At 36.7% G+C, this 27,746-nt stretch overlaps 2 protein-coding genes across 2 annotated transcripts; both read right to left on the bottom strand.

Annotated features, from left to right (window-relative positions):
* Positions 1-493: 493 nt before the first annotated feature.
* Positions 494-16,940, bottom strand: LOC116308120 (uncharacterized). Its single transcript, XM_031718491.2, has 20 exons — positions 16,768-16,940; positions 16,550-16,660; positions 14,546-14,633; positions 14,059-14,110; positions 13,874-13,981; positions 13,476-13,521; positions 12,400-12,458; positions 11,801-11,836; positions 10,515-10,567; positions 9,931-9,988; positions 9,324-9,395; positions 8,609-8,665; positions 8,220-8,374; positions 7,541-7,586; positions 7,100-7,165; positions 6,853-6,912; positions 5,804-5,886; positions 4,289-4,355; positions 3,891-3,915; positions 494-3,315 (listed from the first exon to the last, which is right to left on the bottom strand). The coding sequence occupies exons 1-20, from the start codon at positions 16,814-16,816 to the stop codon at positions 3,281-3,283; spliced, it is 1,326 nt and encodes a 441-aa protein (XP_031574351.2). The 5' UTR covers positions 16,817-16,940; the 3' UTR covers positions 494-3,280.
* A 2,868-nt stretch (positions 16,941-19,808) lies between these two features.
* Positions 19,809-25,778, bottom strand: LOC116308127 (growth factor receptor-bound protein 2). The gene is made up of 6 exons (XM_031718501.2): positions 25,557-25,778; positions 25,338-25,435; positions 24,793-24,893; positions 24,104-24,125; positions 22,330-22,495; positions 19,809-21,460 (listed from the first exon to the last, which is right to left on the bottom strand). The coding sequence occupies exons 1-6, from the start codon at positions 25,632-25,634 to the stop codon at positions 21,296-21,298; spliced, it is 630 nt and encodes a 209-aa protein (XP_031574361.1). The 5' UTR covers positions 25,635-25,778; the 3' UTR covers positions 19,809-21,295.
* Positions 25,779-27,746: the final 1,968 nt, after the last annotated feature.

Below are 27,746 nucleotides of genomic sequence, written 5' to 3' on the forward strand. Positions count from 1 at the left end.
TACTCAATAAGATTTGCCATTTGGAGACAAAGATTCGATAAAAGCTTTATAAAATGTTGAAGATTACGGAGCGGTTACGAACACGTCTGCATAGACTGAACAGACAGACAGACAGCAAACAGAGACAGAGAGAGAGAGAGAGAGAGAGAGAGAGAGAGAGAGAGAGAGAGGGAGAGAGAGAAAGAAAAAATTAGAAAAGAAGAAGAACAACAAGAACAAGAAAACAATGAAGAAAAAAGAGAAGAAGAAAAAGGAAATAAAGAAGACGAAGAAGAAGAAGACGAAGAAGGAGAAGAAGAAGAAGAATAAAAGGAAGAAGAAGAAGAAGAAGTAGAAGAAGAAGAAAAACAACAACAACAACAACAACATCGAGAAAAACAAAAAAGAAAAAAAAAGAAAAACATCGAGCTGCAAGAAAATACGTACACTCAAAATTAAAGTCGAGCTTTAAAATTAATGAAACGTAAGAAACGTTGTAATAAGTTAATTCAAATTATATAAAATTGTTATTTTATTGTGAACCATTGGTGCAAATCACCGGTGGATATTATTCATGCATACTCATGCATACTCATGCTACTCATGCATACGGTTATTGAAATAATATCAATAAAAACTAAAAAAAATACTAAAAACTATCAAAATATGTGAAAAATTGGTTCTAAACCCCCCAAAAAGCATGGAAAATTTTCAATAATATTTTTTACACATCTACAATTGCATTTTAACTGTTCCGAGGCTGAGGGAAAAACTGAGTCGAGCGGCATATATAGAGGATATTACATGGGCGCGCGGAGATACGAAATTTATCTCCGAGTGTTGAAAAGATCTCTCACAAGTGAGCGCAGCGAACGAGTGAGAGATTTTCAACACGAGAAGATAAATTTCGTATCTCCAAGCGCCCATGTAATGTTCTGTTTATTATATAATTATCAATGAAGTACGTTTTGACTTTTTCAGGCAATTCTTTCCTTGTATTTTTAAATAGCCATCGCAATGGTGTTATTTTCACACGTGTAAATAATATGTTATTTTCACGTGTGAAGATATCAATTTTTCGAAATAGAGAAAAATAGATATTTCATTGGTAATTATATAATAATGCAGTATATTTTGAGACGATTTTAATAAGTATATGTAATAGGACTCCATGCTGTCCAATTAAGAAATAATTGGACGAGGAAAATTCCGAGGACTGACAAAATTGGATGAGGCCGTAGGCCGAGTCCTATTTGGCAGTCAGAGGAATTTTTCGAGTCTAGTTATTTCTCGATTGGGGAGCATGAAATCCCATCGGCCTATTAATCATATAGCTGCCTAATTAATCCCATATCAACAAGCCCTGTCCAATTAATAATGGTAATTGAACTGAGTGGAGTGCAATTTGGTCTGAAATCAAACGCGCGATTACAAAATCGCAAGTTTGATTTCAGACCAAAATTGTACGACACGAAGTTCAATTACCACTTTATTATATCCATTTTGAAATCTTTTTTGAAAAAGACGTTTTTTTAGTTAAACCGACATGACTTACAATCTAAAAGCAGTCGATTCAAACATGCTGCCAAGAGAACTTGTTTATACTGATCGAGCAATGATTCTCATTTTGAAAACCAACACTTTCAATCCAAAACTAAAATGAATTTATATCGGACCAAAAGGCATTACGTGTATTAAGAATCGTTTACTTACATTAAATAACAAGACAATTCTGCCCAAAAGGGTTGTAATGAACTGGCTGTTGTCCATATTACAGCCAATGCTCACTGCTTGTATTTTTACGATTTCTGTTCAATATGTTTAGATCACACTTGTGCCGACAAAACAGCAAAAATCAAAGGTTGTTTAGTCCTTCGGTTGTCCTTAAGAAGTCACTTAGCTCAGCAAAAATCTTCTTCTTAAGAAAAACTTCTTTTAATGACTGTATTTTCGATGTGTTGTTATGCTTTACAGATTGAAAAGGAAACCACTTTCCACGATCAACCGCCAAGAAGTCACATTCAAAAGATGCCGATTGCATTTTCTCCCACTGCTTTTCGCTGTAATATCTTTAACTTACTTAAGCAGTTACTTTACAAAGATGCTTTTGACGATTTTAAGTGATCAGTTGGTCTTTTTAAGTCCTTTTTATGGCTTTTCAAGTCTTTTTTTAAGACTTTTGACGGTAAAATCGTTCTTTAGAAAAAATTATTTGAGCCGTGGCTCTTTTTTTTCGCAAGAAGCGGTGAGCTCAACACTAAGATGGATTCCTTGATATAATTGGCTAGAAAATGACATGTCTCTCTTGTGATTGGTTCATATCAGTTGATGTGCAAAATCGTGCAATTTAGAGCTCAAAATCGTGCAATTTATGCTGAAATCACTGCTGCAGGGAACCAATCAGATTGCAGGATTTGCTTGTGATTTCAAAATGGATGTAATAAAGAAAATAATTGCACAGTTACCTATATGGGATTAACGAGAAGCTATATAATAATAATGATAATATTAATGATAAAGATGTTCTTATATAGCGCAGCCCCATACGATCTCGGCGCGCTGTACAAAAAATAAAACAAAGGAAAATAAAAAGACAGAAAAACAGAAACAAAAATAAACAGTTCGAGGGATAATGCTAACTTATAAATCAAAAAGTAATGTTTTTAGATTCTTTTTGAAGGTATTTTAGGGTACGAAATGCCCGCCCTCTTGAAAAGTATGCCCCTAAACAGCTCAACAGTGCAATGCAATGCCAATCGACCCAGTATTTTCCTCAGCCTCGGAATGGCTAATAAATAATGGTGTGAGTTAGTATATTTTAGATCAGCTGAAATTAAGAAATTAAGAAGCTAGCACAAACGTCTGCGAGGCGGTGTTGGTCGTACAGTCGTACGTGCAATTATTAATTACAACACTGGATGTAGTCTACCCAATAAAACCACCGAAAATCCAGCCATTCTTACCTTAGATGTAATGTTCTTATTTTATTTCAGAACACGTGCCATTCTCTTGAGTATGATTTCTTTGCTTAACGGTTGCACATGAGAAGACAAAAATATGGATACAACTCACACAAAGAATCTTAAGACAATTACACGTTGTCTGCAATGATTACACTTATTACACCCAAGCTAGAGAGATTTAAATTGCAATAAAGAGAGTTATATCTAGTTAATAAGAAATTTGGTAAAAAATTATCTGAAAGTTAAGTGAAAATTAAGTTCCTTAAACCTTCAAACATTTAGAAATATGATTGACTTGAGAAGAACAGCCAAGACACTGTACGTTTTGGGACAGCTACTCAAACAAACCAGACAGTTCGACAAAACCCATCAGCTGAAACAAAAGAGAAAAATCCAAGTTAAACACTAAACTTCCACAGGTATTTGCCTCGCGAATTATTCATTCGCCAAAAGAGAGTTTATGAATTATTTTAGCGAGTTATTTATATGGGGCACAGGTTGCAAGCATTCCCAAGAGAGTCAAAAGACAAAAACATGGCGGTCATTGTGGTGTCGTTAACAACGGATGCTAATGAGAAATCTTTTGTTAATTGATGGTTTTCAACCATTCCCTAGAGAATTAAATAACAAAAGACACGGCAGCCATGTTGGAGGATATAACAAAAGAATTCATTGACAATTCTTTTGTTAAGTTCCTCCAACATGGCCGCCGTGAAAACCATCAATTGGCACCAACATGGCCACGATGACGTAAAGTGCAATCGAGAAAAAATTGCTGCTAGTTTTTTGCTGATTGGTTGGTTGTTATAATTTATTCAAGACTGTAAATCTGGCGCGATTGAAACCAAGAAAAAGTGGGATATTGATCGAAGTCTTCATCATACATATGGTTGGACTCATACGTATAGGTATTTTTTCATAGCATTGAAAAGTTATTAGTTTACTCACCAATGCTGTATAGAATGACCTTGGCCTGCAAAACAAAATAGGTTTTAGTCCTGGTTTAAATAACCATTTCCTTATTTTTTGAGCATGGGTTGTGCTATAGCATAACAAAAGACGTGGCCACCACTTTGGATGACATGACGATACAAATCCATGCCTATAAGGATTTCTCACAAGGGTTTCCAACATTTGCTCTCGTAAAATTGAATAACTCTTTTGGTTTGGCAACTGCATGAAGCTTGCTTGTTAACCAATGATGCAAATAAATCAGTGCCAATCTCTTGTGTAATACGAATGCATCGTTCAGTCTCGTCCAACATAGCGCCTATTGAGTAGTATGTTAACCAGCATTTCGGAAAAGGAGGAGATTTATTAGGATAAAACGGTATTACATTACTTACTATATCGGGATCTTTTACTTGGAAAACATAGTAGTAAAATTTCTTGGCCATGGCACAGTTCATATCTCTGTAAAACAGTTAACAAGACAATTATCAGGAACGATAATAGTTTTCAACACAAGAAAATGATCAGAGATTCGTATCTCACAACATGTATGTCATGTAAGACGATGTTTTTTTTACAAGGACGGACATCAACATGAAAAAAAAAAAAATTTTTTTTCAAACGATAAAAATTGGTGTAAGGAAAACCATAATGGGATTTAACAGTGGATTCCACACTGTGTGGCTCTTCTTCCACTGTATTACAATAGACGACTTGCACTAACCGGTCACGTGACCCTACCCTTTTGTTAAAGTAAAAAAAAAAAAAAAAAAAAAAAAAAAAGAAGAAAATGAAAAGAGCACTTCCATATTAGCAGAGTTTTAGCTCATAATAAGCGAAACAGAAGAAATGATATTAGATATAAAATTGAATGTTTTATAAGGATTTGTGTGGGAAAATGCGCTGGATTACGAAAGCTTACCAGCCAACACTTTTCCCATACTACAAATCCTTGTAAGATATTTGATTCTATATTATAAAATAATTGGGATACTACGCGCGCTATGATTGGTCGAAAACCATGTTTGATGAGAGTATCAAAACACGCTATCGTCATTTTTAATCTATCGCGCGCGCTCATTGGTCAGTTTGAATAAGACGGCACGTAGGGAGAATTTACTTAGATTTTGCTTTTTTCGATCTTTTCGCGCGTTTGTTATAAAACAAATTAAAAACAGTTTTCTGTGTTTGATACTCTGATCAAAACACTTGGGATGTTGGGAGAACACTCGAGAAGCTGGAAACCACTCCTCTACGCGTCGTGGTTTCCTACGCTCCTCTCGTGTTCTCCCAACATCCCGCGTGTTTTGATCAGAGTATCAAACATGGAAAACTGTTTTTGATCTGTTAAATATAATGTCATTTCTTCTATAGTCAACATTTCGAACTGAAACTTCGTCCTCTCACTAAATTTGAGGTGCTCTTTTCATTTCTGGAGTTCATTTTGGCTCATTTGCTTGATTTATGGGGGATGGGTCACGTGACCTGGTGGTGCAAGTCGTCTAATGGAATTTAGAACTTGATTTTTACGAAGAAGAAAAACCAAAGAAGCTTTAGGCACACCCTCGAAGCACAGGAGAGAACCAACAAACATCTTTACTCACATACCACATCGAGCCCGGCGCTCTCATCGCTTCAACACCCTTGCCATGATAACATCTTGACGTGCACTGCACGAGTAGTTGTGCGCCATTTTTATTGGCTAATACATGAAAAGGCTTGGCAACGGCGATATCACATGCGAGGATCGTTGCTCTTTTATTATTGGCTGATGATACGAGGAATGCCATGGTAACGGGGATATTCTCATGTGCGCAGTACAATGTATTGCTGTGTTTTAAATTTCTTGGCCAAATGCCAAGGTACTTTCTATGGTGTCAGATTAGGAAATAGGTATATATAGTACGTACCCTGACACAAATGCAATGATGTCCTTTCTGTCGCTTCTTCGACCACAAGAAGAGGTTTCGGTGAAGGAGTGGGCTGAAAGAACCTGGAACAAATGAAGAGGGGTACATGAAGTGTGTACAGGACACTGAAGCCTTATAGCATCACAAGACTTTTCCTCTTTATATTTCAATGCAAACCACTGTTTTTGATGACAAAGACTCAATAGACCGTTTTCTCAAGGTTGCGTGCGCATCCAAATTTGAGGAACTTGACGGTCCACGATACCAGAACACGAGTATTTAATCATGCATTGCCATGAAAATTTTTCGATAAGAATTCCTAAAATCAATTAATTTCCTCTTTAAATATTAAACTGTCTTATCGATTTTACTGGATTTGCGTTTTTCAGTTTTGTGGCCCGTCAAGTTGGATGCGCACGCATCCTTGAGAAAACGGTCTTATTGCACACGTCTAGCCTTCTTCATAAATAGGCTATTTATAGATACCAATAAAAGCCTGTGGGATTTCAAAACATTGGTATATTCAAGCTGTAGGACGATAACGCATGTGCCATATCGACACACATTTGCCAAAGCTTTCCTTGAAGATATATCTTACAATTAAAAGACATGCTCGTTAAGCAAATGGGTATTTAAATGTCGTGAGACCAGGATATTGTAAAAAATAAAACAATAACTTAATAATTAATCTTAATTAACTGACTTTAAATTTTGCAATTTTGTGAAACTTCTTTTTCGTGTCATGTCTGAAAGGCAAAACTTTTCTTTTTTTTACATTTGTTGGGGTGCAACGCCATGGCTCAAAATCCATTGAGATATAAATAAAATGGAAACTGCCGGCCGCCATTTTAGTTGATCCAACATGAGCAATTAATGAAGAAGGATTTGTTATTGTTAACCAAGATGGCGGCTATGACGTAACATACACCCCAAGGAATGCATGAAGACGTTTGGAATTAATGATTTGCATACAGGCTAAGAGAGTGCGCAGACGTTTTTCTTTCGTGTCACGATAGCTATATGCACTCTTTATGTGATGGTCTACTTACTTTAGAAGTTTCCGTATCGATCACTCTTAGGTTTGTCTCACTAAGGTGTAACTCTACAGCCTAGAGTAGGAGATGAAATGAGGAAGGAATGAAAAAAGGAATGGAGTAAAAAATAGAAGGGAAAACATTGGTCTTGGAAAATAAATAAAACGATAATAAATAAATAAAACGAATTTGGAGTACAATAGAAAAAAGAAGGAAAAACTAGGAACGATAATGTTTGAATTTCCGCCAGTTTCCTACTTACTCGAGGTTTGTTGGCTTGCTTTAACACGTTGAGTATACCATCCTCGATGACCAAGGTACTACCATCCTATCAAGATAAGTAAAACTCTTGCTTGAATGAAACAAACGAACGAAAGTGCGAACAAACGAACGAACGAACGAGGGAGCGAGCGAACGAACGAACGAACGAACGAACGAACGAACGAACGAACGAACGAACGAACGAACGAACGAACGAACGAACGAACGAACGAACGAGCGAGCGAACGAACGAACGAACGAACGAACGAACGAGCGAACGAACGAACGAACGAACGACCGACCGACCGACCGAACGAACGAACGAACGAATAAACAAACGAACGAACGAACGAACGAACGAACGAACGAACGAACGAACGAACGAACGAACGAATGAACGAATACATGACAAAATGTGGAAAAACCATAAAATGTGACATACCTCTCCAGTCTCTACCCGACCATAGAACAAGGCAGAGTAGGATGCACTTAAATAGAAGAAAAGAACACGAACGATTTGAAATGCTAATTTTTCCAACAAAGAAAACAAGCCAAAGTGCGGCTTTGGCGGGAAAATTTGCATCGCCAAATCTAAGAAAAATTCTTCATTTCAGTTAATTCAAATCATGTCACCGCAGAGGGCTTTATTCAGTTTACTTTTATCAGCAATAATAATACTGAGAAGTTCGTAAACATCTTAATTTCTCTCGCAAACAAAATTTCAAGAGAAGGCTCTACCCTCTGTCTCGCCTAATTTATTATAAGCCATCAAGAGAGCATAAATAAGAGAGGGAAACTTCTTAATAACGCGTGCGCCATGTAAATTTCCAATTGGGCTATTTTTAGTAACCGGATGAAGTTTAAATTTAGCCTTACCCCACTCCCGTGCGTCATCAACTTGCGCGGACGCGCTCTTTCCGTTTATTGTTTTGGTCACTAAAAACGAGAAGGAAAGAGTGAACGCGCGCAAGTTGATGACGCACGGGAGTAGGGTAAGGCGAAATTTAAACTGCATCCGGTTACTAAAAATAGCCTAAACGGGAATTTATTAAGAAGTAACCTTTTCTTATTTATGCTTTCTTGAAGCCATACTATAGAAGCAGCACATATAGTGTAGTTACATAGTGTCTGCAGTATGTACTGGTGTCTCATCGATGCCAGCCAGTTGCTGTGGTGCATACTCGTTACTTTTACCATCTTCTTTGTACGGATCATCATGAATCACCTTGATTCTCTCGGCTGAAGGTGGAAAGAAGGTGCCATTGGATAGCTTAGCCTGGGTAATCCGACAAAAATAATATGAGAAAGTTGACTTAGGAAATGAAAATTATAGATACCGACCAAGAGCAGAGCAGAGCAGAGCATAAATAACATAAATAGCATAAATAGCATAAATAAATAAACAAATATATCAAATATATACTACAACAAAGCGGAGCAGAGTATAGCACAGTAGAGGAGAAGAGAGGAAAGAGTTCAGAGATTAATTTACTATCTGAACATCACTCACCTTAACGAGAGTACATTGGACAGGTTTACCAACATTTTGCTTTAGAAGCTCTAATACCTTATCAAGAAAAATAAATAAAAAACATACATTGATATTCCTCTCAATTGGACATCACAATTTTCTTGCACTAGTCATGACCATAAACAAGAGATCATTTTATTTTCTCTTGCCTTAAATTAAAATTGAGCTATAAAGAAAAAAAATAATAAAAAAATAAAAAAATAGAAGAATTATAACCAAACTTCCCCAGTTTACCGTGGTATGTCCTCTTATTACCACTATTTTTTTCATGTAACCGTCAAAATGTTGTACATACTCACGAGGCGTATTCGAGTAAATGTCTCAGATTTCATATCTTACATATCTTACGTTTTTTGAAATAGGAGTATAGCGCGTGCATGTTACGTCATGGCCGCCATCTTGGTTGATGATAACATTTCTCATTAGTTTCTTTTGTTTGATCAACCAATATTGCGGTTGCTTCATTGTTATTTATATCTCAAGGGATTTTGAGTCACACGACTGCACACTCTGCACAGACATGACCAAGAGATTTTTCAGGAACTGCCGGAGTTGTGCTAATAGTTGTTTGAAAGTAGCTCAACAAATTCCACAAAATTGGTATGAATTCCTATTTCAATAACCTTGGGGTTAAACATACAACCCCTTCTATCAGTTTACCCCCCTGATCAATTTACCCATGTGTTTACACTACCTTTCCATTTTTGATCTTCAGTAATGGTTGACCACACAGTTCATCTATTGTATCACCACATTCTATCCCAGCCTGGAAATAAAGCAAGATCCTTCAATAAGACGTTTGCACGATGTCATCATTTGAATTTTCTTTCTTATTCAAATTTGTATTCCCTCATGAGAATAGTAAGGAAATTGGTGCTAATTAACTGAACGAAAGAAAGTGTGCAAGGGAGTCTGGTAGTAGAGGTCAATGATGCCATCGTGCAAACGTCCTATTGATAAGTTGCAAACATTCCCAAGAGAGTCAAAAGACAAAAATATGACAGCCATCTTGGTGCGGTTAACAATGGATGATAATTACTACTCTTCCGATCCCAAAAGACCGAGGCAATTGTGATTTTTTATCGTCTTCGAAGCGTCTGTTATGTTAACTGCAAGTGCATTTCAAATCGTCCATGTGATACCAATGGTGTTCCACGTGGACAATTATTTCTACATCACATGGGTCTACTGGGAAGAGTAGTAGAAACCGCTTGTTAAATGGCACCAACATGGTCGCGATGACGTAACGTGCTTGTTGTCATAGTTACTGAACTTGGCCATTTTATTCTTAGTCAACTTACGTCACCAGCAGCTCCATTGTTTTTCACATGTGCTACTATCACCCTTCCATCGACGTGTCTAGAAGAATAAAAGACTTACACAATCATATATAGCAAAGTTTGCGCTGACGTCACCTATTGATATTAACGTGCCTACCAGAGATCTACTGGCTACTGAAACGACTGTTGAATTGGTTGGCAAATTTCAATGAGAAAAGATTCCTGACGTCAATGTTTTTTAACAGTGATTATATCGCTATTCTGTGTCTCATAATCTTCTATCCAACGTGTTTTTATAAAGCTATTTATAGTATAAATGTTATCTCGCTGTCTGATTGATTGGTGACGCACGCGCTATAAACCACACAGCACGCGTAATTTGATAGTGGTAAGAAAAGAGCGGGAAACTTTGACTTTCAACAAATGGTACACGCGTCTACCGGAAGAACTGAAAAAAGGCGGGAAAAGAGGATTACCAAAATTGAAAGACCGAGTTGTCCGGAATTTTCTTATCGGTTGACAAACAAGCATTTCCGGTTTTCTGGGTAAATATGGTAAGCACCCCCGAGCCAGTATGCAAGTACCGCTCAATCAATAAATCATACCTAACGACGAGGCCCAGTTCCTTGCACGGGACGATTTGCGTCTCTCTAACCTCCTAGGGGGAAAAATGGAATACAAACGTTCTTTAGCTAGGCTGGCGCGGAGCGAGTTCTAAATTTAAGCGACCGTGTTTTGTGGCATTGAATTTCTGTTTAGTATCGATAAGCCTACTCAAAAGGGTTGTCAGAGCCCATCAAGATAGAGGTCATCCTAAGAGCCAAGGTCAATATCAAGAGCCAAGGTCAATTAAATTTTGATTTCTTCTCGTTATAGACCTCCTAGGCTTTGGCGTAATGTTTTCCCATTTCAGACCATATGTCATTCCCTTGAGAAAAAGAATCTTTTTGTTGGAGTTGTATCCATACACTTATTTCAATAAAGTTAGTCACCAAAAAACCTAGAAAGCTGAGATCACTGAGCATCATGGGAAACTTTTCATATCAAAAAAGCATATATATACAAAGCTTTTTTGATACAAACTGCAGCTTGATGATGCTCAGAAGAGGTGAGACTGTAACCGGTAAAAGATTCGCAAGTCCATGAATAGTTATCAAGCGGTTGAAACATGTAAAATGAATCTACCCATAATCCTTGTCGGCCTCAGCTTTATAGCTTTTCAGGTGACTAACTTTATTGAAATAAGTGTATCTCGTGTTCAACCGTTAAACAAAGAAACGATACTCTAGGGAATGACGCGTGGTCTGAAATGGGAAAATATTAAGCTCGAGCCGAAGAAATCGATCAATTAGGGTGCGTAGAAAGCTCAAAATATAATACACGATAGTGCCTTTTCCCTTGGTTTCTTAGACTTACAAAAAGTCTCCCATCATAGTTCTCGCGCGCTGAGTATTTTTAAAAGCACAGGCAGCCCAACCAGGATCACACGCGTTGGACCTCCCGCAACTTCGACGCTCGCTTGTTTTCCCTTGCTTAGCTCGTGATTCTGTGAGTCTAAGAGAGTTCTGCTTTTAATTATTAGTGTTGCTTTCAGTCGATGGAGTCATTTTCATAAACATCTCAATTTTATTCCTTTCGGTCTTAGAATGACTATCATTTTTTATCATTACGAGGTTTTGAGGAAAAACCTGCATGGCATCGCATTGCATTGTGGGACATATTTCCAAGATGGCGTCTATTTCGTTCCCTAAAACAGCCCTGCAATGCACTGCTGTGCCAACTCGACTCCGTTTTTTCCTCAAACACGGAATGGCAAATCTCTTTTTCTTTTTAGATTTCTATTTGAATAAGAAAGAAAAAACGGAGTACTGTATAGGATTCTCGTACTTACCGGTATTATCCAACACTCATCCAGAAAACTTGCATTCTACGGATCAAGAAAAAATGATATTAAGCACCTGAAGCTCGTTCAAGACTAATAAACCATAACATCGGTAGTTGATATTGGTCGCGTGCCTTTTTCTATTAAATTCATATGCCAAATCATTCTCGTACCCAGAGCCCAAGTTCGCTTAACCAATAGACGACTTGCACTAACAGGTCACGTGACCCTGCCTCCCTTAAAACGAGCAGTTGTGTGAAAACGAACTTTGGAAATGAAAAGAGCAGCTCAACATTAGTAAGAGGGCGAAGTTTCAGCTCATAATGTTGACTATAGGATAAATGGCTTTAAATATAAAATGGAATATTTCATAAGAATTTGTATGGGAAAATGCGCTAGCTTTGGCACCCAGCATAGAATATTCCATTTCATATTAAATGCCATTTCTCCTTTTTCGTTTGTTATGAGCTAAACTTCCACCTCCCTACTAATGTCGAGGTGCTCTTCTCATTTCTGTTGTTCATTTTGACACAGCTGCTCGTTTTAAGGGAAGTAGGGTCACGTGACCTGTCAGTGCAAGTCGTCTATTCATTCTTAAGAAGTCATACCTTAAGGTTCAATTCAAATACATGCTTGCCAAGGTCGTCCAAGACCTGCCGGAATGTTTCTGAAACGTTAATTCAAGAATAATAATAATGACAGCTATTTCAAAAAAGGTTGAAGAGCGAACAGTCGCGAAAGACGATCGGTGATTGGTAATTTTGCACTGCCACGTGACGGCAGCCATGTTAGATGGCAGTAACAATACAATCGTTTTAATTTACATGAGGAAAAATTCAATTCCCGAGAGCAAAGGGATTTTAATTATTGTTCTGCCATCTAACCACAGGAAGCCCAAGCTGTATTATAGGATGGGCACATGATGGTTCAAAACCAAAGGAACTGTGGGGATACATTTACGTACACACGGAGAATAGAGGAGTCTTAAATGGTTTCGAAGAACCCTAAATAAAGACGTTTAGCACGACGTTCTTGCTAAGTACCGCAAACCTCAACTCCGACTCGACGTCAAGCGTTTCCCGCCAAACTTTCGACATTTATCAAGGCGTAATAACAGAGTCGTTGCTGAAGGAGACGCCATATTGAATTTCATTGATGCTGAGTGTTTCTCCGTGTTTTCTGGGCCTGATCCCTAGCGGTTAACAGTAAACCTGATGCTAAAGGCCTCTAAGATATCCCAACAATGGCGTCTGTGTTATTGATAAGAACAATAACAAGAAAGGCTTCAGTCATTCAAACTATTTTTGTATCTTAGAAGATGGCCGCTGTGTTCTTGTCTTTTATTTCTCTTGTCTAGTTGCGACAATGGACGATTTTCGAGATGCGTAAGCGCTTTAATAAATATCGGAGGTGCAGACACGAAAACGGTGCATTTTCGGGCAGTTCATAAAAATCTTTGGAAACCATAGAGTTAATTTCCAAGGCGATTTCTGAAACCCTTGAAGAAAAGATTTCATCTGAAGTGAAAAGGTAAGAGTTATTATCCTCTCGCATTGGTCTTGTCCGAAAATGCCTTGTTTAATTTCTAGTCTGAGCAAGGGATACTTTTGACAGTGCTCACGCATCGATCTTGAAAAAGTTATATTCCGTTTTATAGCAGAAAAAGTTGCTACACTGTACATACCTGACATAACTTTGTCGGTAAGCAATGAAGACTCGCTGTACCAGTTCTGTGTAAATTCAAACAGTACAATACAAATATAAAAAAAACTAATGACATTGCGCCTAATCATTGGTTATCCAAGATCAGAAGGCGTAAACACTGCGCCGAGTCACGTTACGTGATAACGCTATGCATTTCACGCCAAGATAGGGGACAAGTAGATCATTTCTCAAAGTTGTCGTGAAATTTCTGTCTAGCTCAAGAAACTCGATCTCTCGTCATTCTCACTCAGCACCATTAACGCATAGCTTTTTTGAGAAAATGTTGGAAAATCAGTAATCTAAGTGAATGACTTTGATCAGCCCATTGCAGTGGTTCTTTCAGGGTATCGATAAGATTTAAATCGGGTTTTTAAATACCTTTAATAACTTTCTATTATCTTGAATAGTTTGGACAATATATCCCATCAGCTTTTTCATCAGGGCGATGCGAATAAATATGCGACCAAATCCCTGGTATGTCTGTACCTGCAAACAATACCAGATAATGCACAAGTTGAGCTGATTATAAAATTGTCTAGTGAATAAAGCAAACGGCAAAGTACCTTCTGCGACGATTTGGTGAAAGTGATGGCGTGTAGAAGAGCCAATGATTGCCTGTAAGAGACGGCCAGTTAGTTGGAAATTGATATAGAAATACTGAGAAGAGAAGAGAAGAGAAGAGAAGAGAAGAGAAGAGAAGAGAGAGAAGCATTGGCGTAGCGAGAGTATACCAGAGTTGGAGGGGCGAGCAGACGCGTTTTTCAAAAGTCAAATCAAAAGTTAGCTTTATGATATTTTTTCAAATCAAAAGTTAGCTTTATATAATATTTTAGTCAAACTTTTCCCCATCCCCTCCCAGCTAATCGCCCTACTCCCCCTCCGCTAAGCTTCTCAAGGCAAGGCAAGGCAAGGCAAGGCAAGGCAAGGCAAGGCAAGGCAAGGCAAGGCAAGGCAAGGCAAGGCAAGGCAAGGCAAGGCAAGGCAAGGCAAGGCAAGGCAAGGCAAGGCAAGGCAAGGCAAGGCAAGGCAAGGCAATAATATATCATATACCTGTCTTGCTGAATGGAGCACGAGTTTGGGAGAGCGTCTATCCAGCACCAATAATCCCATTTCTTCAGGCCAAATCCAAGAACTGAACCTTGATTAAAACAATATCGATCATGAATAAAATTAACTCGCACATATCACCTCATCCTGATCTTTTTATGCACATTGCATCCATGAATTCTTGAAGTGTCAAACGCTAGCCAGTGGCAGAAGTCCGTAACCAATCCCGATATATCACACCCGATCTATTACTCTGTATGTCTGTCAGTTAGCTGAGTTGGTAAAATGAGGTGAAACTCGAAATAAACGAACGAACCGATGACTGAAAAGACTCATGCTTTTTAGGTTAACTAAGCAATCACAATCTTTCATTGCATCCATTTAATAATACCAAAAAAACAATATATTGTTGGTTTTTATTTTGTTATTATTCTTATTGATTCTTTGTTTGTTTTTTCATTTATTTATTATCCTTTTTCCTTTTCATTGTTTCCCCCTTTAAAGTATTTCACTCTTGTTTTCGTTCGTTCGTTCGTTCGCCGGCTCATTCCGTATCGATGTGAACTTGCGATGATATACAGTGTGTTTCAGAGCAGTTTTCGTATATCTGTGGAAACCTCAGTGCCGTATGCATGCCTTGCCGTGACCGTGATGGTCTCTAGGCTGATTTTCTTCTCGCGCAATGTAATTAGTCTGACAGTGCCGTGACCTCGGCGTGACCTTGGCGTGACCGTGTCTGCGCCGGTTTTATGCCGTGTTCCGGGCATTTGATTGGATGGAGAGTAAATTCTCGTGCAATGCGATTGGTCTGGCGTATCCCTTGCCGTGTCACGACCGTGTTTGTGCCGTGAGGTTTTCACAGTCATACGAAAAATGCTCTAAGATTTACGTTCACGGCAAAAGTGAAACCTCAGTGGTCCAGCCGGTGGTCAGGTTACACAATATTAATTGCAACACTAATTGCAAAAATCAGACAGAGTGTTCAAAAATATCTTATTTCCAATGGATTGGCTCAAGCTGGATATAGTATGCATTTTAATAAAAATGACAAAAACGTTTTTACAGTTCGAGTGCCCTCACTGTAATTCTTATATAATAAACCATACTCTCTTCTTATACGTACAGAAACCTTAGAGTTTATTTCATTATATCGTTTAGATTTTGTTAGAAAATGATAAGCTCATTTGACAGTATAGTTTTAGCTCCAATATTTTTATGCGAAAATTCCCCGATAAGGAATGACAGAGTCAGGAATAAGGAGGAAAAATCTTGCGTTTGTTGACCTCGATTATTTTTCTCCGGTCGAAAGATTTCTTAAGCTACACTTATAAGTTGTTATCTTCTTCTTTATGCAAAATGAAGTCCAGTATATTATCAACATGGATGGTTGATCAATCTCTCTCAAAAACAACCTAAATTTATTCATAAGTCGAATCCTTGTCTTTCCACTCATGAAAAACCATTCTTCTTGAACTTCTTAAGCAAATTACAAATTAAAAATATCATTTTAAAAATAAATTATTATGGCATTAGTTATTCGCATATTTGAAAAAGAAGCGAGAAAATGCGTAGTAAGTTCAAGAAAAAGGGAGAATTTGTATAATTTTTGATTTTGACAAGTAAGTCATGAATCTCGAAGCACCTGCTTCAGTGTTTTGGTATTCTGAACCTCATAAATGAATGATATTCTATGGCGTTTCTTCTGAATCCCCAAGAAAATAATATAAATTAAAATAATAATAATGATAATTCCTTCAAAGGCTTTTTCCAAAAGGCTTCGCTTGGATTCACTTCGAAGAGCATCATGTTATGGAATTCCCAAAGCAAATTTGGGTTAATTTTTGAAATAATTCTCTCAAAATACCGGTTTCCAAGGAAATGAATAAATGTATTTTCAATATGCTGTCCAAAAAAAGCTTTTTAGCTAAAATACAGCATAAGAATATTTAAAAGAATACAGCCTTGATCTTGGATGTTTACTGAGGATTTACAATGTGAGGTACTTACGTTTTAGTCCAATTCGTAGAACCCTTTCCAAGAGTCCACATATTGGGGCTAGGAGAACATTGTCATCGCGAATAGGTTGTTTTTGCGAGCTTTCGAGACGAAGAACTAGCTCTAAATAGCACAAAAATAAGCAAAGTAAACTCGGGTAGGAAAGTCTTCATTGAAGCATAGAAAAATATAGCCCAACGAAAGCCAAAACTACTGGTGTTATCACTGACCTCTAAGGTTGTTTAGTACGAGTTCACTTTTCAGATTTGCATCCGACATTTTGGAAAAATCGAAACTAAGCTTTAAATTTTCAAACACATTTTAGCGATCTTCGCGAAACTTCAAGCATTAAGTTCTATTACGAACCGCGGAGCGATTCAAAATCATTCAAGCGAATTTAGGATTTCTTTGGTGGTTTTTGTTATTATTCAAATTTGACCTGAAGATCATTGGTCTATAAACTGAATATGATAAATTAAACATAATTTTCCCGGCCTATCGTAGGAACTTTATATATAGTTTATTCATTTTTCCCGCGTCTTGAACTCTGAAAAATGGTTTACAAACACTGACATAAACTTATTAAGTTTTGTTTTTGTGAGAAGCAAGTTTTTTGTTTTGTTTTGTAATTCATTTTAATTGACTGTTTTTACTTCATTATCTGAAGGGCACCAAAACTTTATGCGTGACCGAAAGGCGATAAACAACTCTTTTCAGTCTTTATTCTTAGAGGAGATTAAATTTTCTCTAGAAGATATGATAATTTTAATCTTTTGTTTATGAGGAAAACTATTCCTTGAAGACCATTCCAAGGTTCATTCTTTCCAAAAGTTTATTAAAGATGGGTAATTTAAGCGTGGTTCGCGCAGAAGTTTCTCCGTGTTTGTGCGGTTAATAATGATCGCGAATTGCACTGCGGGCAGCCACCAGGGCCACAACTTCACCAATCAAATACCTTTAGAGAACTATTTTTAATTAAACTTCCCTAATATTTTTATTTTCTTTAAAATTGAAGGTTGCCGAAATTCCCTAAATTGACCATCAGCACAGGCTCACTGTAACGAAAAGCCTGCATTTTGAGCAGCTCGTTCGGCAAAGAAACCATCATTGCAAAACACGGACGCAATCACGCTTCACGCCTAAGCCACGAACAACAATGTTCAATTTTTCCAAAGCGATGCTGCTTTTAGTATGAAGACTAACTAGATCCTTAGCTTCTTGATTCAAAATTATAAAACAACAATAGAGTTTGGTCATGTTTTTATATCCAAAACATGAAAAACCAAAACTCGCCTGTTTCCTCATATATTTTCGGCACAGGATTGGTTTAGTCCCAAACTCCACTTGTCATTACCTAGAGTATTATTTCTTTGTTTAACAGTTGCACATAGGAAGACACATGAATATGGATACAACTCAAACAAATAATCTTATTCTCAAGATAATAACACGTGGTCATACATTATGCGCAAGGTAGAGAGATCTAGTACTGTTCTTCTCGAAAGCAAACAAAGAAAACATGCTCGAGACAGGGGCGGCGAAAGCTGAAAATCTTTGGGGGAAGCACTGCAAAAAATCTTGGGGGGGGGGGGGGCACTGCAAAAAATCACAACAATAACTTAATAACAGTAATAAAAATCGAATCTATGCATTTATATATCATGTGAACCAATATTTTGTGTGTGTGACCCCACCCCCCCCCCCCCCCCCCCCAAATTAAAAAAAAAAAAAAAAAATCGGCCCCGGCTTCCCCCGGTTCCGCCGCCCCTGCAAGAAAATAGTTTGAAATGGGGGAACTTTTCACGGACGACGAATAAAGTCTGGTACGTTAATGGCATAGCCGAGCAAGAGACCACGAAGGACGGAAGCAGATGGGGTTTTCCTAAGGAGTACGCATGATCTAAAAATAAATTTTCGTGAATCCCAATAATAGCGCGAGCCGGAGTCCCTCGATCTCTGTCCTTCATGGTTTCTTGGCTAGTTACTGGCTAGTTACCAAAACGTTCTATTGATTTAGTGAATGCATGTGGCTGCGTACGTAAAAAAGCTTCTCTGTAATAAATCTTTAACTTGCGGACGTTCACATCCCATTTTGGATCACGCGATATGCATGCGTAAGGGATTCTTTGAGTTGCATATCCATATTCGTGTGTCTTCACAATCGTTAAAAGAGAAATTTTACTCCGACGAAGGACTAGCGTCCGAAACGTCAGTAAGTTTTTTCATCTTTTCACGGTGTATATTTTACCTTTTCATCATTACTGTTCCAATAGTATTTATGTTTTTCGAGTGCTCCCTTCAATCTTTTAAAAAATCCTCCCAATACTCCTTTTGACCTTTCAAGGTCCCCCATGTTCCACTACTGTGGGGTGGGGTGGGGATAATGGCAATAAGTACGACAAACTTTGTGTAACTTTTATTGAATTATTTTTAATAATATTAACTAAAGCCATTGGCAACACATTAAATATCTTAACTTTTACTTGTATTCCTTAATATCTACAAGTTGGATTCCTAAAAATGTATCTAAAAAGCCAACATCTTTTTTTCTTCAAATTTTCCTTAAAATTGCTATAAAAATACTATTAAGGTCGTTTAACAAATATTTCAAACCAGCTGAATTTATTTACATGGAAACCATAAAGTTATTTTTGAGCACTATGGAATATAACTTTGTTTCAGTTTATATCAGTAAGGCTTATGGATTTAGGTTCACACTAAACAGCTCTATTTTGTACTACCGTTTTCTAGATTTATTATTGACCAATTTGACTTCTCCTTAGCCTCTCTCTTATCTCATTGCAATAGGAAGCCCACAAAATGCAACACACATCAGGAAATTAAACCCAAAAATGACCAAAGATCTGACTACCTAGTTGGTATGTAATACCAGTCAAATTTGAATTGTATGTTTTACATACCACTCTGGGGTTGAGAGTTCTTGCTTATTTATGTCAAACAAAAAATATTCAAAAAATAAATTAAAAAATGGCTCATGCATTTAAAAGCAAGTTGCAAAATTTATCATGAAATTTGTTCTATTTTGCACTGGGAAAACTCGAACTATGAGCACTTCACGTTATTTTTACATAATTTATTTTCTGAACTTTTTGCTGTTTCAAAATGTGTAGTTCGAGAAATTATCTATACCCCTGGATGGAGGATATTTTTAAAGGCCCCATCCGTCCCTGGAAATTCCAATTTTCTTTCATACAAACTCACTGTAATTTTTGCTCTTTCTCTGACCCCCCTCCTCCCCCCATCCCCCCACCCCCAAACCTTTAGAAATTCCAAATTCCTCTATGGGGTGGATATGGATAATTCATAGAAATACACAATGTGTAAAATGAAGCATTGGGTTCAAATACACCAAGTGATCAAAATAAATCTTAATTCTAATCAACTGGTTCAAGGGATGAAATTTACAGTATACACTCAATTGAAGAATCGTTGTCGGGTTCAGAAACATAGAATATAAAAGCTGAGAGAGAAATGGCACATGGGAACTGACATAATTATCTTATAATTTTATTCATTTGCTCCATTTTTGCAGTCGGTGTAGGATGCCAGACGAGTATTAAAAACAGTGGATGATGCCATGGTTCGCCAGTCACAGCATGCATCTAATTAACGTACTTACCATGTTCCATTTTGGTCTAAGCTTCTATGTTCTATGTTCTATGTTTCTGAACCCGATAACGATTCTTCAATTGAGTGTTAACATTAAAAAAAACAACTCGAAGTGTTCAAAGTTTAAATGTCCTCGAATAAGTAACACACGCCTCTATGAACTTGATGATACAAACATATTCCAATTTCAAGCAAACCTAAAAAATTAGTAAGTTATGTTTATGGATAAAAAGTATAAAAATCAGCACCCAAATATCAGTGTCAGTAAGGGCTGGTTCACACTTTAACATAAGAATAAGCATAACCATAAACATAAGCATAAGAAACACAAGTGTTAAGTGAGTTTGCACAAAGCATAAGCATAAGCAAAAGGAATGGAAACTTTTCCATTTCTTATGCTTATACTTGTGAAATCCAAAGTGTGAACCGGGCGTAAATATAAGCATAAGCATAAGAATTGTAGTAGTACCATGTTTCTTATGCTCATGATTATGCTTATAAACCACCTAAGGTATCAACCAAAAGCATATTGTTACAGCCTACTGACATCCTACCGATGTCCTAAAGACACCATATTGGCATCTTTTTATGTTGTGCCAGCCAGACAACTTCAAAAGTGGCATATTTTTCTAGAGCTTTGTATCCTATCCTCCATATCTTAAATGGTGTAAGTTTAGTAAATGTTTGATTAGTCGCAACCAAAAGTCCAGCAAGCTGCTTTGAGGTCATCAAGCCTTGCAAACATAATTTGTATTAAAACGTAGAGTACAAACATTAAAAGCATGCAATACAATATTGCACTATTTAGCTCTAAATAAACAATAGAGTTAGCTTATTTTAGCACTATTTTAGTACTATTTAGATTGCACACTCTAATACCCCATTCACACCAAGGCTTAAACATGTTTTAAAGTGGTTTAACTAAACAGGTTTGAAAAACTATCTATGAACACTGCACAATATTTGGTGAAATAATGCGTGTTAGCTATCCTTTGTCTTGCTCTGATGATATTTTAGAAAGTTTCATTATATTGCAGTTTTCTAGTTTCTCAATTTTTTTCCTAATGAAAACATAGTTTAACTAAACACGTTTAGGTTTGAATGGGGTACAAGTGTTTGTACTCTAGTTTAATCGATGGACACGTAAGATGCAGGAAATAAACCCACTTGTCCGTTGGCGCTTCCTTTCCACCAGTCTTTGTTACTTGCATCTAAAACTATGACCTTGTCTCCCTTAGAAAAACCGACTTCTCCTTCTTCATCAGCTGCAAAGCCATACATAGCTGTGGCAACCTATATTATCATGAGCAAAAGAAAAGAAAAAAATCAGGAGTTTTTCCAGGGGGTGGGGGGGGGGGGGGAGTTCACTACCCAGGATTTTCATTTTAGGAGGGGGTGCGCCCGGCCCTTTGCTTACAAACTCAAGCAGCAATAATGCAGTAGATGCCAGCTCATCTGGGGTAGGGTTGGGGGATGCGCTCCTCTCTTTGATCCACCCCTGATATGCTAAAAAAGGTCTGCAGATGATGGTTTTCATAGCAGCCTATGTATTCTTTGTTGAATTAGACAATACATTTGTCATTCCTCCATTACAAAAGGTAAATGTAATTTATTTTACTTTAATAATGCAAGGTGTTAATATAGAGTGCTCCAAAATGGGCCCTTTACCCCCTCCACCCAGACTATAACAGCGCTCCTTACGGGTATCTAAGGCTAAAGCTAGCTACACAGAACAGAGAGAAGTTGAAACAGGCGTGGTAATCCTGAGAATCAAACCGTGGACCTCTAGCTCTGAAGGCTAACATTTTATTTAAGATTAATTTAAAAATTTAGTCAACTTTACTACTCTGAGGTGGATGGAAAGCCTTACAGGTCTAGGACCCAATTGCAAGGCAACTGATAGAGCGAATTAGAATTTGGAAGTTGATTTTTGTGGAGGGAGGAAAATGGGAGAACCCGGAGAAAAACCCTCGAACACAGGAGAGAGCCAATTAAACGACTCAACCCACATACAACACCTAGCTTGGTGGGGCTCGAACCAGGATTGTGCTGAGAGGCGAATGAGGTTACTACTACACAAACGTGCTTCCCGCAAAGCTGTGCACTAAACAACTGTGCTATGCCTGCTTCTAACGAAACACCCTTTTCCAGCTCATACCTACCATTGAATCCTTGGCATCCCTTAGCAGTATGTTCTGTGTCCGACTCACAGAGTTAGTCTTGTGAAACTCTATTAACTTGTTGATTGAATCAAACTTTTTGTTCCACAGAAAATACTTTCTTTCTGCATCACGGAATATTTTAAAGTGCTGTACTTGACCTGCAAATCTGCAGGAAAAAAATTATGGGATGATTATAGTACATTCTACAAAATTACTGGATTCTGATTGGTGAAAAGGAATGCAATTAATTGTTTATTGTACTCAGTAGGAGTACCAAGTTGCAATGGAATCCTCATACTAAACTGTTGCCATAGAAACCATATAATAGACATTTGATATCTAAAGTATATTATAACCTACAAAACAGATTCATATAATGCTAACAACTAATCTTTTTATGGAGAGAATAAGAGAAAAATATCAAAATGCCCTTGGCTGGAAAGGAACCCACGTCTTCGGTATTCTAGTCCGATGTGTTAGCCACTACACTACAAGGACCAACCACCCTGGTAACGTAGCCGGCATATGAGATGTAGGGTACTCGTGAGGATCCCAGAGCGATATTTTTTCTCTATAGATAAGTTGAACACAGTAAATATGTACGCAAAGGGTAGACATAGTATAGTAGTAATAAATTATGCGTTCGGTGTGTGTATGCATTAAAATCAATTGTTTTTAGTTTTATGAAAATTGGTCAAAGCGAAAGATAAATGCCTTTGCTCTGAATTTTTTGTTGAGCGAAGTACGAAAAAAAAAAAAAATAGCACGACCTCCTCATGCAATTCGTAATTAATATGTACTTACTTGTGATGTTTCATAATTTCTTAAATTACATTTGCCTAAAAGGTTCATGCAATTACAAGAAATTTCAAAACATCACCTAGTGTACCTATCAATATCAAAATGCACTCAAGGATATGGGATTTCCTATACTTATTGACATTTACATTACTCAAATTGCCCTTTCATACACTTACAATAGTCCTTTTGAAAACTAGCTTTTATAATTATTATAGCTTTCTAATGTTGATCATATTGAACAACTGCACTTGGAGTTTTCAAACATTTATATAAAATCAGATAATATATATTTTTGAATTTAAACTATAAATGCAAATCAGTTATATTAAATCAGGTAATAATAAGTATATGTAATAGGACTCCATGCTGTCCAATTAAGAAATAATTGGACGAGGAAAATTCCGAGGACTGACAAAATTGCATGAGGCCATAGGCCGAGTCCAATTTGGCAGTCAGAGGAATTTTTCGAGTCTAATTATTTCTTGATTGGGGAGCATGAAATCCCATTACCTATTAATTATATAGCTGCCTAATTGATCCCATATCAACAAGACCTGTCCAATTAAGAAAATAATTGGACAGTTACCTATATTGGATTAATGAGAAGCTGTATAATTATAATAATAATTATAATGGGCAGTTCTTATATAGTGCATTTCATTAAACATCTCAATTCAATGCGCTTTACATTTTTTTCATGAACCAGTGGAGGACTTTACGGCCACATATTAAGGCGCCATGCAGCTTACGATCATGAGTGACTTATCAGTACATTAGTGTTATGCCTCTAATTTGGGATAGGCTGTTGAACAGGGAGACAATCCCCTACTCTTGCACAAATAATTCAACAGGTTCAACAGGATGGTAGGTAATGATTAAAAAAAATATAATAGCAAATGAAATCCTATATGTAAAACACAAGAATTTCCTCAACTCTTTACATAATATGGTGCAAATAAAAACTTTCACTTACTTGACAGAGAGCGAATATTCCCCTGGCAAATGAGAAAGGAAACAAAACAAATTAAATAAGGGACTGTGCCATCAATGTTTATGAACTAGACATTATTGGTTGGATTGCACGTAGCACATCAGACTAAACAACAAGACTAACAACAATGCACCCCACTCCCCTTCCCCCCCCCCCCCCCCAAGGAATGTGCCCCCCTCCCTCCACAAGGAACGTGTTTGCTGGTTGACAGGACTGGCCTATTATGGAATCCACAGTAAAGTTGAAATGCTGGGGAAAACATGTCATTATCCCACTGCATTCACGAATTTCAACACATTCAACTGAAAATTCCTAAAGTTATGTGCAACTTGAAAAAGTCTTGAATTTCCCACCTCCCTTGTACTTCACAAATCTGTGAGCTAGCTTTCTTAGCACTTTATAATAAATATACATGGCTTCTATTTTGTTTGTTTGCTCTTTTATTAAACTCAGCTGCTTAAAGAAATATAGAAGTTATAAACTGAAAGTAAGTTTTGAAACATTATAATTTGTGAACAGTTGCAATTGTTTTAACTCAATACATTTTTTTCATACAAATATAACTAAAATATATGATATTGACTCTTTTGACTGATAAAACCTTTGTTTGTTCATATACATCATGCTAATGAAGAAAACAGTTATAAACAAGGAAATGCGAGAATACTAACCTGGATCACTTTCACTATCGCGTACGAGGAAAACTCCTTCTCCATTCTTCTCCATTAAAATGGATTCTGATTGCTTTCTAGTTATTTTACCATGAAACCAACTTCAAAAAACAACAGAAATGCAAATGATGTTGATATTGTATCTGCCATTATTGAATTTTGAACTATGACATGCATATATTAAACTTTAGCATAAAAAAAAATCTTCATAAATTTCTAGGTTAAATTTAAATTTGCTAAACTTTTTTTTAACTTATAGCTAATATTTTTTAAATATCTTAGATAATCACATATAAAAAAAGTTCCTTAAAGCTAAGATTAATTCAATGACGTCATTGCTGTACTAATTATAAATCATAAATCAATTTTTCATGACTTCGAACTTAAAACTAATAACTTTAAAAAAATAAAGTTTACGATGTGAACTCACTTAATTGTCATTATTCGTGAACTTTAAAGCTGTAGTAGGTTTGTATTTAAGATATCAAGGCGTGTAAAGCTTGTTTTGAAGTTTGCAAAGTAAGATTAGTTGAGCAAAAGCTTACTTGTGTGGTCTCATTTCAATGTACGTTTTAGGGACCCATCCTTGTTCGCCGTTTAGTTCAGCTTTAAACCAATTTTTATCCTGATCCATATCGAGGACCTACAAAAATATCATAAGGATACCTCAAGGGATTTATTCCGTGAACAGAAATTGCTAAAAATATCGATATTCTGAGGATTACAAAATATTTTCATATACTGTATAAAGACTTAAATCTTACATTAATAATAACCCCTTTGTCGAAGCCCAGATCGTCGTCCTGTGTTGCAGCAAATACATGCTTTGTTACTGCCTCCATTTTTCTTCTGTTGCCTTCAAATAACCCTAAATATTTCTCCAAGATTAACACTTATTGACAGATTCATGAATTGTCCGACAAGTCTGGACCAGAATCATCCTTCGTTGGGGAATACTTTAGCAATATAAACATTCTTATTTGAATTCCAAATCTGATCGGGCTGAAGTCGGGTTTTCTTCGGGTCATCTTATCAATACAATCGATGACCTAATAAGGTCTCTATAAATAAGGATGTTTTGTTCGATTATCTCGTTCGACTGGTTCCGGAAATCATTCGGCCATAAAATAATACATGAAAAGCCATGAAAACCATGAAAGCATGACAGTTATATGACTGGATTCTTTTTGTCGCTCTTTGACCGTCTGGATTATTACGTTTAGGACGGTCACACCAAATGAAAATAAATAATAATAATAATAAACATTAAAAAAATATATCAAAATTTTGAAAAGTTTCAAAAAAGATTTTCATGAATTATTTGAAGTTACGTTGAATTCTAAAAAATACTTTGAATCTACGTTAACTTTCCTTCCTTCCTTCATCCCTCCATCCCTCTTTTCTTTCCATTTATTCGTTTAGTTCCATTCCACTCATCGTTTCATTTCAGTTTTATGAGCGCACCTTTAGCGTGTTTAGACTAACAACTAGTCACAATTTCAATTCAATTTCAGTTTATTTACACTGTTTTTTTCAATTTTATATAATAGCATTACAAGAATATATTTATTTGAATAATATTTAGAATTTTTGATATAATCAACAATATAATAGGTGTAAGTGTACGACAGCCAAAGGAGCTAAGCTTTCTAGTTGGCTGTCGTAATTTTCATTTAGGGTCAAAAAAAAGAAAAAAAAAAAAAAAAAAGACTACAATTCCAAAGACTATAATATTGAATTCAACAGTATAAATTTTCCTCTATAGCAAAAAGGAGATAAATTAAATAATTAAATATAAATATATATATTGTTATTGATTACTGAGTAAGAATTCCTTATACATCTGTTTGAAGGATGAATAAGGAAGACTTTTGATTGATTTGGGTATTGTTTCCCAGATTTTAGAAATACTAAAATTAAATGTAAATTTACCATAATTTGTTCTTACTCGTTTTTTATAGAAATTATTATTAGATGAAAATCTTGTATTGTAAGCCGGAATGTCTGACACAGGTATTATAGATTCTCGGCTGAAGATATCAGATATTCCGGAAGGATTGCTCAAAATTTTATGAGTAAATAACTTGGGACAAAGAGCGGGAAAATCATCAACGTTGATTGGATGTTTACTTCCAATGTGGGCTACCTGTGTGCTATGGAAGAGGATGCTTTGATAAAATGAAATAAATCCGATTGAAGCATATATATTGATTCGCTTCTCGCCTGTGAACTGCTTCTGTGATCGATATATATTGAATCATACTCAGTAAGCCTTCTTTTGGGTTTTGGGGGTTGCAACCCCCCCTATGAGAGCCATCGTGATTTATTATTATCATTTTTTCATGACAACACCAACAGCATCGCGAGTTTATTAAAACAGGTGCCGAACACAATTCGCTCGCTTTTTTTTCCCTATACGCCGTGTGTGGGACCTGAAACAACCATGCTCGTCTGCAGCAAATAATCATTATCATAAGACCTACTTAAGTTTGGGAGCCCTGTGCTACTTTCCCGCCAAACAAGTACCTCAATCAATGCTACAACCCCCCCTTTGAAAAAATCCTGCATCCGCCCCTGGATATGAACGAATAAAACTATAATGGTTTGAAAGGCTGTGAGAGCGTTTTCTTGAACAGCGCGTTTTGCTTTGGGAGTAGGGGTAGGGGTGGGGGAGTAAAAGTTTTCTTTTATGATTCAAGGTTATAGATAAGGGGGCATTACACATCTTAGTTGATATGAAATAGGAATTGTGACATTGCGGCAAAAAAGAGTAATAACAAGTGAAAAACCATTGAAATAATTCAAATAGTACAACAATTAATAAACCAACTCGGGTCACCAAATCATACTAACAGAAACGCCAGGCAGCCCTAGAATTCGTAGTTTTAGTTACGTTAATTTTCCCCGTCTAAAGGAAAATTCTTTTAGTATCGTTATTATGTCAACCTATTTAT

Source organism: Actinia tenebrosa, unplaced genomic scaffold (genome assembly GCF_029948245.1).
Source record: "Actinia tenebrosa isolate PJP-AT-01 unplaced genomic scaffold, QUT_ActTen_1.0 PGA_scaffold17__23_contigs__length_9995812, whole genome shotgun sequence".
Taxonomy (NCBI): Eukaryota; Metazoa; Cnidaria; class Anthozoa; order Actiniaria; family Actiniidae; genus Actinia; species Actinia tenebrosa.